Here is a 15,000-nt window from a genome sequence, read left to right as displayed (position 1 = left end):
TCGATAGAGACAGAAAAGCCAGCTTGCAGAGAGACAGCACTCCTGCATACGACTCAAGGACCTTTCACCAGCTCTTCAAAAACAGGTAGGGCCACTGCTATTGTATTAGCCTAGCCATACATAGTAGTCACATAAACATTCATGAAGGTCTGCGTGTAGGACTGGACTGATCCCAGGTCTGCGTGTAGGACTGGACTGATCCCAGGTCTGCGTGTAGGACTGGACTGATCCCAGGTCTGCGTGTAGGACTGGACTGATCCAAGGTCTGCGTGTAGGACTGGACTGATGGCTGAGGGGATGGGATGAAGCCCCGCAGCTAAGATGCTGTCAGGCCTGTCTGATGTGCATTCACTCTGTGAGGCAGACCTGATCTGCACCGCATCAGGGCCGCATCAGGGCCAGATCAGGGCCGGGTAAGGGCCGGATCAGTGCTGGGTCCATTACAGAATCAAGTTGCCTGACAGTGAGGTTGGGATGGACGAGACTTGTACCTCTTCCCCAATCTGCCCAAACCTGATTGGGGCAGAGGTACAAGTCTGACTCTTACCTCTGTGTGTGTGTGTGTGTGTGTGTGTGTGTGTGTGTGTGTGTGTGTGTGTGTGTGTGTGTGTGTGTCTGTGTGTCTGTGTGTGTGTGTTCTTTTATAAATCACACTCAATCTCTTCCATCCTTGTCCTTACAGCAACCAATCTCCACTCCGATCGGAGAAGGTGAAGGCTGCTGTTGCCATGGAAACGTTGTTGCCTCTGAACCAGAGACGAGGGTCTCTCTCCCTCTCTCTCTCTCTCTCTCTCTCTCTCTCTCTCTCTCTCTCTCTCTCTCTCTCTCTCTCACTGTGCAAGGCTGCTCTGTCTCCTGGCGACCGCCTGTGCGCTCCCCCAAAAGCGCTCCTCACATTCAGAGGAACACGCGGACACATTGGTCATTTAGTTCCTACACGGGCGAGCTGATAGAGTTTACCTCCCCTGACTGTGGCAAACGTGTTAAGAATCAGGATGGGTTTCATAGAGAGAGAGAAAAAAAGAGAAACAAGAAGAGAGAAGACAGACAGAGAGAGGAGTGGCGAGGAGGGCAAAGGCGATGAGAGGACACGGGGAGCCAATGAAAAGGAGGGCGAGGAGAAAAGAGGAGAAAGGGAAGAAGAGGACAGGAGCTGAGAGGAGAACAGAAGAGAGATGAGAACACAGAAGATGCCTGAGAAAAGCAGAGACAAACTTGAATATGGGTGTCTGCAGAGAGATGAAAGAAAAGGAGAGGAGAAGAGGAGTAGAGAGGACAGGAGAGGACAGGAGGAGAAGAGAGGACAGGAGAGGACAGGAGGAGAAGAGAGGACAGGAGGAGTAGAGAGGACAGGAGGAGTAGAGAAGAGTAGAGAGGACAGGACGAGTAGAGAGGACAGGAGAGGACAGGAGGAGAAGAGAGGACAGGAGGAGTAGAGGACAGGAGGAGTAGAGAAGAGTAGAGAGGACAGGAGGAGTAGAGAGGACAGGAGAGGACAGGAGGAGTAGAGAGGAAAGGGGGAGTAGAGAGGACAGGAGGAGTAGAGAGGAGTAGAGAGGACAGGAGAGGACAGGAGGAGTATAGAGGAGAGGAGGAGTCGAGAGGACAGGAGGAGTAGAGAGGACAGGAGGAGTAGAGAGAACAGGAGGAGTAGAGAGGAGAGGAGAGGACATGAGGAGTAGAGAGGACAGGAGGAGTAGAGAGGAGTAGAGAGGAGAGGAGAGGACAGGAGGAGCAGAGAGGAGAGGACAGGAGGAGTAGAGAGGACAGGAGGAGTAGAGAGGACAGGAGAGGACAGGAGGAGCAGAGAGGACAGGAGAGGACATGAGGAGCAGAGAGGACAGGAGGAGTAGAGAGGAGTAGAGAGGAGAGGAGAGGACATGATTGAGCAGAGAGGACAGGAGGAGTAGAGAGGAGTAGAGAGGAGTAGAGAGGACATGAGGAGTAGAGAGGACAGGAGAGGACATGAGGAGCAGAGAGGAGTAGAGAGGACAGGGGAGGACATGAGGAGCAGAGAGGACCGGAGGAGAAGAGAGGAGTAGAGAGGACAGGAGGAGTAGAGAGGACCGGAGGAGAAGAGAAGAGTAGAGAGGACAGGAGGAGTAGAGATGACCGGAGGAGAAGAGAAGAGTAGAGAGGACAGGAGGAGTAGAGAGGACCGGAGGAGAAGAGAAGAGTAGAGAGGACATGAGGAGCAGAGAGGACCGGAGGAGAAGAGAGGACATACAGTGTTCCATACAGAAAGTGATGGCAGCATGTGTGGAAGACAGACTGGTCCCTGGGCGGGCCCCTCTCTGTGCTCCTCTGACAGGTGGAAGCCGAAATCAAAATGAATCATTGGCTCCGTGGACCCTTTCATAATGGAGACCTGTCAGGGGCTGCAGCACCGGCCAATCAACGGGGCCTCCACAGAGAGCCCGCAATACCTCACACACACACACACACTATCATTCTCTCTCTCACACACACAAACACACACTCTTTCATTCTCTCTCTCTCTCTCACACACACACACAAACACACACAGTTACATTTACACACACACACACGAACACTCTTTCATTCTCTCTCTCTTTCTCTCTCACACACAGACACACAGTTACATTTACACACACACACACACACACACACAAACACTCTCTCATTATCTCTCTCTTTCTCTGTCTCACACACACACACTTACATTTACACACACACAAACACTATCTCATTCTCTCTCTCTCACATACACAAACACACACACACATACACACACTTACATTTCCACACACAAACACTCTCTCATCCTCTCTCTCTCTTTCTCACACACACACACACTTCCATTTCCACACACACACTCTGTCTCACCCTCTCTCTCTCTCTCTCTCTCTCTCTCTCTCTCTCTCTCTCTCTCTCACACACACACACACACACACATGCAACACCTCAGTGTCTGATTCACTCACGGCTCTTCTGCTATCGACACACACCACCCAGTATTTCACTGAGTAACAGAATACTAGTAGTAGCAAGCATTACCAGAGACTCCATGATCAAATACCACCATGAGAACGGACCTGCAAATCCATTCCGTCTGTGCTAGAATGCTTGAGGATTGTGGTCATGATGCTGAGGAAGCCATATTATAATAAGTCGTAAAATTAGAAGTAAAATGTTGAAATTGCTACATGCTCTGATCAAAGTTTTCATATAGTTGATCTGACTTAAGAAAACATATAGCTATAGAGTCCACAGTGAAAGACACTTAATCCACGTTGCTTGATGATGTTCAATGTGCATTTTACATATTACTGTAATAGCATCAAATATTGAGATACTATGATGTTTTTCATTTGTACACTCAACTAGGAGAGGATTTGTGTGTTCCTTGAGTAGTGTTATATCCTTACAAACACACTGGCTCAAAGCAAACAAGAGAGTTTCCGTGCCAAATTTTAATTTAACAGACGACAGCTCTGCAAAGCTGCACACATCCAGTCTGCTGGCAACGCACGCAAACACACACATGCACGCAAACACACACACACACGCACGCAAACACACACACACACACACACGCACACAAACGCCAGTGATGGCAGCTGACTCAGAATCAGATATGGCCCAGAACACATCCAGAATAAGTCCCAGTCCTGGCCCAGAACAAGTCTAGAATAAGTCCCGGATCTGGACCAGAACAATATTAGAATAAGCCCCAGAACAAGTCCAGAATAAGTCCCGGATCTGGACCAGAACAATATTAGAATAAACCCCAGAACAAGTCTAGAATAAGTCCCAGTCCTGGCCCAGAACAAGTCCAGAATAAGTCCCGGATCTAGCCCAGGATGTCCAGGATGAGTCCCAGATCTGGCCCAGGGGCTGAGAGTCTGCTGCTATCGGCTGGCATCTAGTGGACAGGATGGGGGCAGGACAGGGCAGCATCAGGGACAGATCATCCCAAAGATGGCGCCTATCTGAGCATTGACTAAAAGCCTTTAAAGGAACTTGCTGTTCTCACCATTTTTATAGTGTGATTTTTCTCACTCACAGCTGCTTAATCAGAAGCATACAAAGTTTTTTTCTTTTTTAATTTCTAACAGATTCAAAACAGCCGACTGTGAGTCATGTTTGTCGGTTATATGCTGCTAAATTGTCATTGACGACCAGGACTGAAGGGTAATACACACACACACACATGCGTATACACACCTACACACGGCTACCCGAGAAGCCTGCCTCCCATAGCCTTGTCTCTGACACTGCAGAATGAAGCTGCAAACTCATGCATATCTGGCTATCCTACAGCAACCCAACCCAACCCCTATGCTGGCCCAGTGGGCCAACCACACAGCACAACCTAATACTAGGAACCCTGCCACAAGCCAAAACCTGGCATTAGCCAGGTCTGTCATTTTTCCATCATAAATGCAACTCAAACATATTCCAAAAAATGCAGCACAATATGATGAGTGGTTCTTAAGAAGAATTTCCATTTTAAAAAGAGAGAACTCATGCCTAGATTCAGGATAATTTTTTTGCCTTCATTGGTAAAGTTGAATTATTGTATTCCCAGCAATGTGTCTCATCAACCTGGGAGGGCAGACAGAGGTTGTGTGTTTTGCCTAATGCACCTGTAGATGCAGATGTGTCAGACCTTTGCGGAATGTCAATGTGTCATTTAGAATTCCAGTCACACAAATATTCTGGCATTCATGCCCGGCAGCCCAGACTCCGCTACGAGTCTGCGGCTCAGACTTTAAGTATGTTGGACCACAGGTAGGCTACCGTAGGAACTTGTGCATCCTACCTCCGGGCGGGTCTTCGGTGAGTGTGCTAGCACCGTCTTTGTGTGATGCGCCCGGCGTGGGTTCATCCCCTTCGAACAGCTGGTTCACTTCGCCCTGCATGTCTGCCGCGCAGCGCTCGCCGTCACTACTCTTTGAGAAAGCGGTCACCGTGAACCTCTGGCTCATGATGTCGGTGCCTCACGGGTGGAGACGGGCGACGCGGCTTCTGTCTCGCTGGCGTGGCGCGGTGGAGGAATTCGCCGCGGATGCAGATGTCGGAAGATCCCGCAGACCACAGAGCACTGCGTGTCACAAGCTAACAAGTCAATCTGAGAGCTGTGAAGCCTTATTCGCTCACATCTACGGGTGGTTCTATTGTCCTGTACGCGAGTCCCGAGCCGAGACTCGCTCTTATTGTCTGCTCATACGAGATGTTGAATGAGTGGTGAGCTTTACATCAACCGGTGTCTTAGAACAGCTGCGCATCCGGGTCCTAGAGCCGGTGAAAGGTGCTGTCGATGAATCAATACCTGGAATTATGACCTGACACCGTGACAGAACATTGCAGTTAAAGGGAGTTCGTTTTTAACTGTGTTTTTACAGACGGATATGAAATCCTTCGGCCATAGGAGCTGTCATTCTTTTAAAAAAGGGTGGATGAATAGGCTTTTACTAAAACAATGCTACAGTCCAATTATAATTTTTGTATTATTTATTGAAGCTGTTGAGTAATCATACTCACGTGTTGTGTGTATGCTTTTGCTGAATTGTTTTCTGTCGGCATTTGCTTATAAAATAAGTTAGCTATACAGACCAGAACAACAGCCTACAACAAACTCATAAATCCAAAAGACATTTTGCCAAGTTTCAATGCAACCTCATCTCATAGACAATCGGTTAATACCAATAGGGCCTACGGATTAATAACACCCAATTAAAACTCTGTGTTAACGTCTGACTATGTACTGTAGCTATTCATCTGCACAAGCACAAGTATGAAGGATTCAGAGATGTGGTGGACAACTAGTGAAACACTTGTAGCCAACTAGATGGCGATAGCGCTTTCGTTGTTCACCACCACTACACGTAATAGTGAAAGGGAAGAAGAAGAGTAGCAACATGGGCATCTGTCCTCACTGAACTGATTTGGTAAATAAATGACTGGAGTTGAGTCCAGGGCTAATCTGCGTGCTGACAGCGTATGCTCCGTCACGAAAGTCGCTTATGAACTTTGAACACATACTATCACGTTCAAGCTCAATCTTAGAATTGAGCTCCTTTGCTTCTTTGGGGGTAAAAAAGAGAACGGCTGATTTATCGATTCGCCTTTGTTCGATAAGCAAGGCAACCCCTTTAAGTGTTGGAGTTGGCTAGGCTCTTAACAATCAAGCAGGAGCAGGGGAAAGACTCGAGAGTTCGAACAAAAGTAAGTTTTCTTGTCTCAGACAGTGATTATGTGTATCTGGACTACAAAGTTTGTCACTAGTGTAAGTGCAATAATTGGCCGGTCGAATGGCTTTCAGTTGGTTTCATGCATCACAATGCAAATGGCATCATTTGAAGTATATAGACTGGCTATGCAGGGATTGCTGTGAGGTATTTTAGTGTCGTTAATAGTGATTTTCCTGCAGTGCATGTGGTGATCAGACGGTTCCGGACCACCGATGGAGATGCCATCAGAGCGTTGTTTCGCGACGGGATTCAGGAGCACATCAACCCCTCCTTCACCCACGCCATGCTCCAGCCGCTCTACCTCGGGCTCACTTTGTTCCTATCTGCGGGGGGATTCCTGATGGGTGGCTGGGTCGTTGCTGCCTGCACCGGTGGGGCCTGGCTCGGACTAGTTTATTACTGCTGCCATGAGTTGTACGCTGGATTTGTCAGGGAGAGACTACGCACTGACATGCAAGACATCCAGAGCAGCTACCTCAGCGATGCCGATAACTGCTTCTTTGTGGCGGACACAGAGGTGAACGGGAGGTCGGAGTGTATGGGCATGGTGGCCGTGACGGGTAAAACAGAGGCCGGTAGTGGACAGCGATACGGCGAGCTGTTTCGCATGATTGTGTCATCGGCGAGTCGCCGCACGGGCCTCGGAACCCGACTGGCCCAGACCGCCGTTGACTTCTGCAAGGAGCGCGGCTTCTCCAAGGTTGTCCTGGAAACGAGCTCCACTCAGACATCTGCGGTGGCGCTGTACAACAAAATGGGCTTCACGCTTACACACACTCACACCACCACAGAGTCACCCCACTGGGTCACCAGCCTCACCAGGGTCATCATTCTGAGGATGGAGAAAACCCTGTGACATCACGACCACCAGTCCGTGATTTAAATCAAACAGAATTCACCTCTGCCCTGACTGGACTAGTTATGAAAGAACTAGTTAAAAGGAAACCACTTAGCTATGTATTATGTAGGCGTCTTTCCACAGGATGGACAATAGAGTATTTGGTGATTGAAACGCTGTGCGAATGTGGTAGCCTCAACGTCTCTCCCTGTTTTCTAGATTTCCTCCTAGGGACAGTAATCCAATGGGCATAATTGTGTCTCAATATAATTATCACATGAGGGACTTTCAAATAGTGAGACTGAACAGGACACAGTTAAGAAGCAGCCTGTGCATCTAGAAATGTTCCTGACATCTTGAAAATCTCATGTCCCAGGCACAAGGACAGTTGACATTTGGACACACTTTCTCAAGTTGTTAATTAATCTAGAAAAATGTGGTTAGGCAAATCATTGTTGGGGAAAAACCTAACCTGGTGTGACTTTCAGTATTGTTGCTAGAGGGAGCTATAGAGTTTGGAGGCACCATGACATATTAGGCCACACGCTTTGAGAACTGTGAAAAGCGCTATATAAATGTGATGTATTATGAGATAGCATATCATCAGACTCCTTTAGAGCTGTTATTACAATTACACATGATGTTAACATCACTCTGTAATTCCCATGGATACACACTGATGCCAGGATATGGTGTCTACCATGACATAGTTATGACAGTGTTATGACAAAGGATTTAATTAAAGTTTCACTTCTTCTGGGACGTCTGAAAGACCTCAACTGGGATTGAGTGTGCTGAAGGAAGTCAGACATTATTGGCCCCTCTCAGAGGCAGAATGCTGATAATCAAAATATTCCATTCACCATGGCAACAAAGTAAAAACATCTGTAAAAACAACAAAGATTAGAATGAGTCGAGCCCAACGGTGTTTCATTAGCTGCATGAAGCAAAATGGAATAGCTTCAGCTAGTCTTAATGTGCTACATGCATTCCATAGATGTTGCTTCAGCCTTTGGCTCTTTGTAGTCTTAAAGGTAAATGATGAAGTGGATGAACCTTATTATTCTTCCATTATGTTATCTGAAAAAAAGACGTATCCCTGAAGGGCAAAAGACCACATATTGGCCACAGAAAATGTTGCTGATCTTATAGGAATTTGCCTGTGGTGTTTTTACTCTTTTGGAGTGTATGAGGTTGGAGAGGATGGGCAAAATGGTATTTTAAGTGAAGAGTTTTGAAGTCTTGCTGTTTTTGTTCATCATGGAGCCATTTCTGAAACGAGACATTGCAGACATGACAGGAAATGAGGGAGTGAGAGACGGGGAGCTGGTCTGTGAAATGATCCCAGAAAAGATTAGAGCCCAGGTCCTCATGAGTGCCACAGCTCCCTGAACCCCTCCTGGTTTTTTCTCTCAACTCGTAAATACACATCTGTATGTCTGTGAATATTATCCCTCCTTCTTGTCATCTTTCTCCCTCTCTCATCTTCGGTTGCCTTTATGAGTTTGGCATTGCGTGTGATGGCATGCCATCTCAAGTACTGTAATGATCATTGGTGCTAATTAATAAATCACTTTTTATTACATAAAATCTCACTTTGATACGCTTCTCTCTGCAGTGTTATTAAAGACGGTTACAGAGTATGGTGTCATTATCAATCAGTGAAAACAGACAACTAACATTGATGCAACCTTTCCCGCAAATTTGGTGAAATTCTACCCTCTTACAAATGTGCTTTATTTGTCATTTTATACGACAGTCTGTACTGCTGATAGTGTAGAAGTTTGCAAAAGTCTGTTTTAACAAATTAATGAAACCGAGGAACAAATATGACAACTTTCGAAAGTTAATTTAATGATCAGTAATGTTCAAATAATTTTGTAGCAATTTTTAAAAACACATTTTATTAAACTTAAAGGGAAAAAAATCAGTTTTTGTGATAATGTAATGTTTTTTTGTAAATGTTATGTTCAACCATTTATTTAGTGACGTCTATTGAGTGATGCATTGTTTATCCACTAGAGGGAGCTGGTGTACCCAAAAAAGAGCAGGTTGAGCTATTTACAAATCTGGACCATGGAGTTGCTTCAGAAGTCACCTTCATATGTGCCCCTCAACGATCCTGTGTGGGTAAAACATATTATTAGTACAATCATTTTAGTACATTCTCCTGAGGGTCTGAAGCCATGACTTACAGGTGTTTCACAGGTGAGAAGGCACACCTGAGGCTCACCTGGGCAGACAGGTAACCTGGTGGACTGGGCTACCTGGGAGGGCAGTCCTGCTGTTGGATGATGGACTGCACTGCTGTGTGCACTTTCTGATAGATGGCCTCTCCTTCCAGTGTTTGAAATTTGAAGAAGCCCTCCCCTGTCTCACACAAACTGAGAGAGACGCAGAAGAGACGGAGGATTTAGATTCGTTCACACAACAGTTAAAAGTGCAACGCAGGACTCCATTTACAAAATTCATAAATGACCCATCTCTCCAACCGTGTTCAAATAGACAGGCTAACACTGAATGAACTTGGCAGTTGTTGAAGGCCGCTGAAAGGTACCTAGTTGTTTAACCGATTTGTTTACATTCCTACCTTATCACTGAAACAAATGATCCCAGTGGCCTCAGTAAATCTGACTATCGGGTAAATAAGACACACACACAAACACACATACACACACACACACAGGATAACACTCCTCGGCAATGAGGGGTGCCTTTACAATCATCTTAATGGGTTCATTCTGATTCAAACTGTTCATTACTTCCTGTAGCTCTCTCTTGTGTTCGTAGTCAAGAGGTTTTTGTTTTCTCTCATTGGACTACAGATAGTGTGCCTAATACAGGTATATCTGGCCATGTTTAACTGAGATACATCCCGAAATAAGATGGATTTTTACCAACCGGCCCGCTTCAAAGGTGAACCAGGTGCGGTCGCGTCCAAAGCGTCGCAGCCACATCAGAGGCCAAGACGCGAGTTTGAGACGGGGGTTCCGTGCGTCCCAAAGAGAGATTGCCTTCGAGCCGACCTGCAGAACGCACTCGCCTGACATCACCAGACCTTTGCACGGCAGTAGACACACACGGAACCGCTCTGGAGGTGGAAGACGGATAACACGCATATTCTGCTAGTGCCAAACGATACAAAGTGCTTGTCAAAATAGGCATGGTTTAATTAGACACTCAAAACAGTTATCAGTTTTTTTTTATTTTTTAAAGTACCCTAGTTCTAACTGTGTATTGTCTCAAGCATGTTTTTCCAGACAGCAAAGCCTATTATTAACATCAGATCAATTACAATAAGCTAAAAGAAATGTAAAACATCTCTGGTAGTTCAGTTATACAGTCTATGTGCCAAAGATATATCCTGGAATGTCCTGAAGGCAGAGCGCAGCTGTGCAACCTGTTATGGGAGAGTTTTATTACCCAGCATATTTGTAATAATCCATAGTAATAGATAATAATAGCCAGACTTGCAGTCATAAGTTGTTTTAAACCCTGAGAGCAGACTCTTAGTGCATCACAGGTGGCAGCTGACTTTGGCTCTGTTTTGGCCCTATGGTCTTGTTTTGGCCCTGGTATGGATCGAGATTATCTGTGCCAGATCAGGGCAGATTGGGTATGGATCTAGACGTATCTGTGCCAGATCAGGGCAGATTGGGTATGGATCTAGACGTATCTGTGCCAGATCAGGGCCAGATCTGGTGTAGATGACGCAGAGGATCTGCGGGACGTACCACACTGGTGTCTGAGGGAGGAGGCCAGCAGGTCTGGCTCTCCGCTGCTGACGGTGCCCAGCTCATCTTGAACACATGCTCTGTGGAGAACCTTATGCCAGTCCGCAGCCTCTTTCTCTGAGGGATGTGGGGAGAAAAGACATCAGACACGACACACACACACACACACACACACACACACACACACACACACACACACACACACACACACACACACACACACACATACACACAGAAAGACGACACATACACACACACAGACAGTATTTTAAATGCCATTAAGATGCAGCTTAATATGACCTTGATGAGGAGAATAATTACTGTATATGACGTACTCATCCCTTGCTAAATGACTATTGTTGTTTAGTGGAATAACATATTTCTGTGGCTCGGCAGATGGTGGTGTTAACAACACCAACACCACAACAGGCTGAATTCCCAGGGAGCACACATAGAGATAAACAATGTTTACCATACTGGTTCCGCAACTCACTTTAAATTTGAAGCGTCTGTCAAACGAATAGAGCCATAATCCCCCAATACATAAACAAGCAAGCAGCCCTGTAACCTAATCCTAAATTACGCCTTTCTATGGCACCTAATAAATAAGCAGAAATAGAAATAACTATATAGAACTAATGCCGCTGTCACACCTGAGTCACAGGTAAAGGTTAGCGTGTTGTCATCAGTGAACCTCAACAGCACGGCATACTTTTTCTTCTCCTTTGGTGGTCTGCTGATGCTGAAGACATCTGTTAGGTCTATCACCTGTGAGGAAGATGAAGATGTTCACATTGTCTGTTCGTCCATTTGTTACCAGATAAAAGGGCTAAAACGGAAGCTGAATAAGACTGAGTTACGTTATATCTGGAGCTTTTGTTTTTCATATGGCCATCTTGTGATGATAGCCTTGCCTTTTGTTGGCAGTGGAAGTTGGAGGCCTGTTCGTTCGGGTATCTCTCCAGTCTGTTCGACCCTTTACCGGAAGCCTTCTTAAACACAAGCCAGCATCCCTGAGAGATCTGCCAGAGGATATGACGATACGATATTTTATTTTGGAAGTGCAATCACTTTTCTGTATCAGAAAAGTCAAGCTTTCCGCACAAATGTTCCGGATGTTTCTCAACCTCAATCAGACTGTTATCGTTAAATCATAAGCTTCTTTCGTAACAAGCAGATATATGACTACATTAATGATTGACATCCATCTTCTCGATGAATCATTGACGGTGTGATAAACACAGCTGCACACTGGGCGCACATAGAAACAGCAGCCAAACAAGCAGGATCCAGCAGCCTCACACACACACTCCTCACACTCTGTTTACATCCTCAGCAATCAGATCTGTAACAACCATAGTGTTCTCCTTATCTCTTCCTCTCTTGCTATTTTCTCTCTCTAATTTTCATAAACACACAGACACACACACAAACAAACACAAACACACACACACACACACACACACACACACACACACACACACAGTTGAAAGTTTACTTACCCAAAAATGCCTTCTCCGAATTTTCACATAACCTTGTTTAAGAATATCAGAGAACTCTGAATCCATTCTGCTCCGTGTTTCTGTGTGTATGAGTGTGTCTTCACCCTGTGTGTGTGTGTGTGTGTGTGTGTGTGTTTTTTTGTATGTGTATCCTCAGATGCTGGTTATTAGCTCTCTGAGTCAGTTTTGCTCTTCATATGAGTCTGTCTACTACCCTCAGATTCCAAGTCTTCTGTAGCGCCTCTAAGAGCAGCGGTGGGCACTGGGGCAGATTTAGACCCGGCTCTACCTCTGCTCCTGCCCCTACCCCTACCCCTGCCCCAGCAGGCAGATATCTCCAGGGAGTCAGGCGGGGTGAGACACACCACAGGGTGACTGGCTGGGAGTCGTGGAGAGAGAGAGAGAGATATAAAGTGACTCCTGAGACTTGGACCAGAGCGGGCAAGAAACCTCCTGCCTGCCGGAGGAATGTCGCGCCTTGCCAGGTTTTTAAAAAGCTGACGGGCCAAGGGGAGTGTTATCACCACACACACACACACACACACACACACACACAGCGTCCTGTCTAATTTCAACATGACCTTTGATTGAGCAAGGAGATCTGAGAAGATCTGACCATATGCTGTACCTACAAAAGAAACCATTACCATGATGCGTGTGCTTCAATACAGTTTGTGGTGGAGTTCAGTGGGGTTTGGTGTCACACTGTGGTTAGGCATATCAGATGCACATCAGAGCACATAAAGCCATGCTGGTTAGGTATACTTCGGATTTTATACATCAGTGTTCCCTAGGAAACAGAAGTCATGATCTCGGTCTTGTTAACACCTTGCTCTAGCAGGTGACCTACAGGAAAGTTAAATGGGGAGATCAATCAGTTGACACACAGCACACACATATCTACTTGGTTCCTCGCTGTGTGCTTGTGAATTGGAATGGGATGTATTGTAGCTTAAGAAATGCTCAAGTCCGACCTATAAATACCAAGGCCCCCCCTATGAATTAAATATACTTCCTGTGCGCTGTGATGAATAAGTCAGGAGGTGGGTGCCTATTAGGGGTCTGGCTGGGCCCACCTCAGGTCACCATAAAAAGATCAAAGCACACCGTGTTTGTGCCTTTAATACCTGACACAGCACCAGAGCTGCCAAGCACTTTTTTTGAACCAACTCTGGAATCAGCTGCGGCGTACGATGTCGGTCTATGACTGAGTAAGAATGCTATGCCTTCACACCGCGCCACAGATCAACCCTGGATCCCTGCATTCAACTACATTGATATTTCTGTGTCCACATATCGTTTTTATAATGACTTTACGGATCCCTTGATCCGTAAACATTGATAGGCAGTCATCTGTGACAATCCTCTGTATGATGAGAGGGGCGAATGGACGTTTACTGCTCAGATCAATGGCTCTAGGAGCCGTGTTTGGAGCATTGTTGGGACAATGTGTCATCAAATAATCTTTGTACAATATCACACCTGACCTGGCGAGACTGGTTTGGGTCTTGAATGAAGGTTAGACAACGTGTCATAAAATAATCAAATGTTTTGTGTTTGGACACACACACGCACACACTGTCCATGTTAAGGTGAAAGACTCCTTGGCAGGTTGCTAAAGCAAAGAGAGGTTAGGAAAGTCGGTTTAAAGTAACGTTAGATCACCTGGCATGGTTTGTGTGGTTGTGTGCAGCTGAGCATGGTGTCCATCCATTGTGACATCCCAGAAAACAGGACAACTGTTCCCCATGAACCAGTCTCGCCAGGTCAGGTGTGATATAGGACTATGACAGCTAATCTAAATGTTGGCATTACATTGGGAAAATGCTGGTCCCCCCCCCCCTCCCTAAAACTGCAAAACTTGACAAAAGCATCTTCACTGATTTTGAGCTTGAATCTGCACCTATCACATGAAACATGGACACATGCAAATTGTCCCATGCGGTTTCCAGCCAGACTGTAGTACGTCTCTACACGTCTGCCTGTGTTAAATGTCAGACATTGTGATACATGTATGGCTCCACAAGACTGCTTCAGAGCATATTGATAAGGGATGTAGTCAATCAGTCAGATCATGTGATTGGTCCCCACACAAGGATGCTTTTGGCCAGCGATGTCCGACGCGCCTCGCTGCCGCATCTCTCAGCACCACAGACCTGCTGCGTTCGGGCCGGTTGTGGGCCGAGACCGGGCCGGAGGACGACTGCTATCTGAGAACTTTTATTTTCAAAAACCTGTTTACGTTTGGTTCCTAACTCGGGACGCTTGGATTAGTGTCAGGCGGCCCTGAAGGAATCCCACAACTCTGAGGCATATATAGCCGAGCAGGTCAGCGGCAGCCCGCTCCAATTAAAGACGGCGTTGAAGACAAGCTGGCCCGAGCCGTGCCAACAGGAGCTTACCAGGAGAAACATTTACCCACATACTCCTGCCACGTGTGGGCGCGTGGGCGCGTGGGCGCGTGGGCGTGTGGCGCGGGGTATAAATGGCACTAGTGCTCGTTAACAACTGGGCTCCCCAAAATAACGGGCCACACCGGCCCCAAGGCATGTTGGGAGCTCAGCGCTGTCATGTACTTTTAGTTAGAAAGAGCCTGGTTGCCTGTGTGTGGAAACATTTTTATTGCATTACTCATTGGGGCCATTTCAGACGAGGTACGCCACTTGGCGCAGTCGTAGCGCAGGTAGTCTAGTGTTCATGCATCAGCT

The 15,000-nt window shown here is 46.5% G+C and overlaps 3 protein-coding genes across 7 annotated transcripts in view; 1 reads left to right on the top strand and 2 right to left on the bottom strand.

Annotated features, from left to right (window-relative positions):
• slc12a5a (solute carrier family 12 member 5a) overlaps nucleotides 1-5,292 on the bottom strand; it is a 207,369-nt gene extending 202,077 nt beyond the window's left edge. For both annotated transcript variants that reach the window (XM_042707825.1, XM_031567787.1), the window contains exon 1: nucleotides 4,787-5,292. In XM_042707825.1, coding sequence (XP_042563759.1) covers nucleotides 4,787-4,952 — 166 coding nt within the window. In that variant the 5' untranslated portion in view covers nucleotides 4,953-5,292. The remainder of the gene's footprint in view (nucleotides 1-4,786) is intronic.
• A 267-nt stretch (nucleotides 5,293-5,559) lies between these two features.
• Nucleotides 5,560-7,950, top strand: nat8l2 (N-acetyltransferase 8-like 2). Its single transcript, XM_012836213.3, has 2 exons — nucleotides 5,560-6,192; nucleotides 6,398-7,950. Coding segments are annotated over exons 1-2 (678 nt in total). The 5' UTR covers nucleotides 5,560-6,191; the 3' UTR covers nucleotides 7,075-7,950.
• A 662-nt stretch (nucleotides 7,951-8,612) lies between these two features.
• Nucleotides 8,613-12,665, bottom strand: LOC105907651 (docking protein 5-like). Of its 4 annotated transcripts, none has more exons than XM_031567793.2 (7): nucleotides 12,293-12,665; nucleotides 11,705-11,812; nucleotides 11,444-11,558; nucleotides 10,791-10,907; nucleotides 9,958-10,147; nucleotides 9,324-9,440; nucleotides 8,613-9,178 (listed from the first exon to the last, which is right to left on the bottom strand). In XM_031567793.2, exons 1-7 carry the CDS (start codon nucleotides 12,356-12,358, stop codon nucleotides 9,157-9,159), a joined length of 735 nt encoding a protein of 244 aa, XP_031423653.1. In that variant the 5' UTR covers nucleotides 12,359-12,665; the 3' UTR covers nucleotides 8,613-9,156. The 4 variants fall into 4 exon arrangements, with proteins under 4 accessions (XP_031423653.1, XP_031423651.1, XP_031423652.1 ...); XM_031567791.2 differs by having other exon boundaries at nucleotides 11,651-11,812; nucleotides 12,293-12,663; XM_031567792.2 differs by having other exon boundaries at nucleotides 9,290-9,440; nucleotides 11,651-11,812; nucleotides 12,293-12,660.
• Nucleotides 12,666-15,000: the final 2,335 nt, after the last annotated feature.

The sequence above is a fragment of the Clupea harengus genome, chromosome 5, assembly GCF_900700415.2.
Source record: "Clupea harengus chromosome 5, Ch_v2.0.2, whole genome shotgun sequence".
NCBI lineage: Eukaryota > Metazoa > Chordata > Actinopteri > Clupeiformes > Clupeidae > Clupea > Clupea harengus.
Note: the sequence above shows the minus strand (reverse complement) of the source record. Positions and strands in the feature narration are given on the sequence as shown.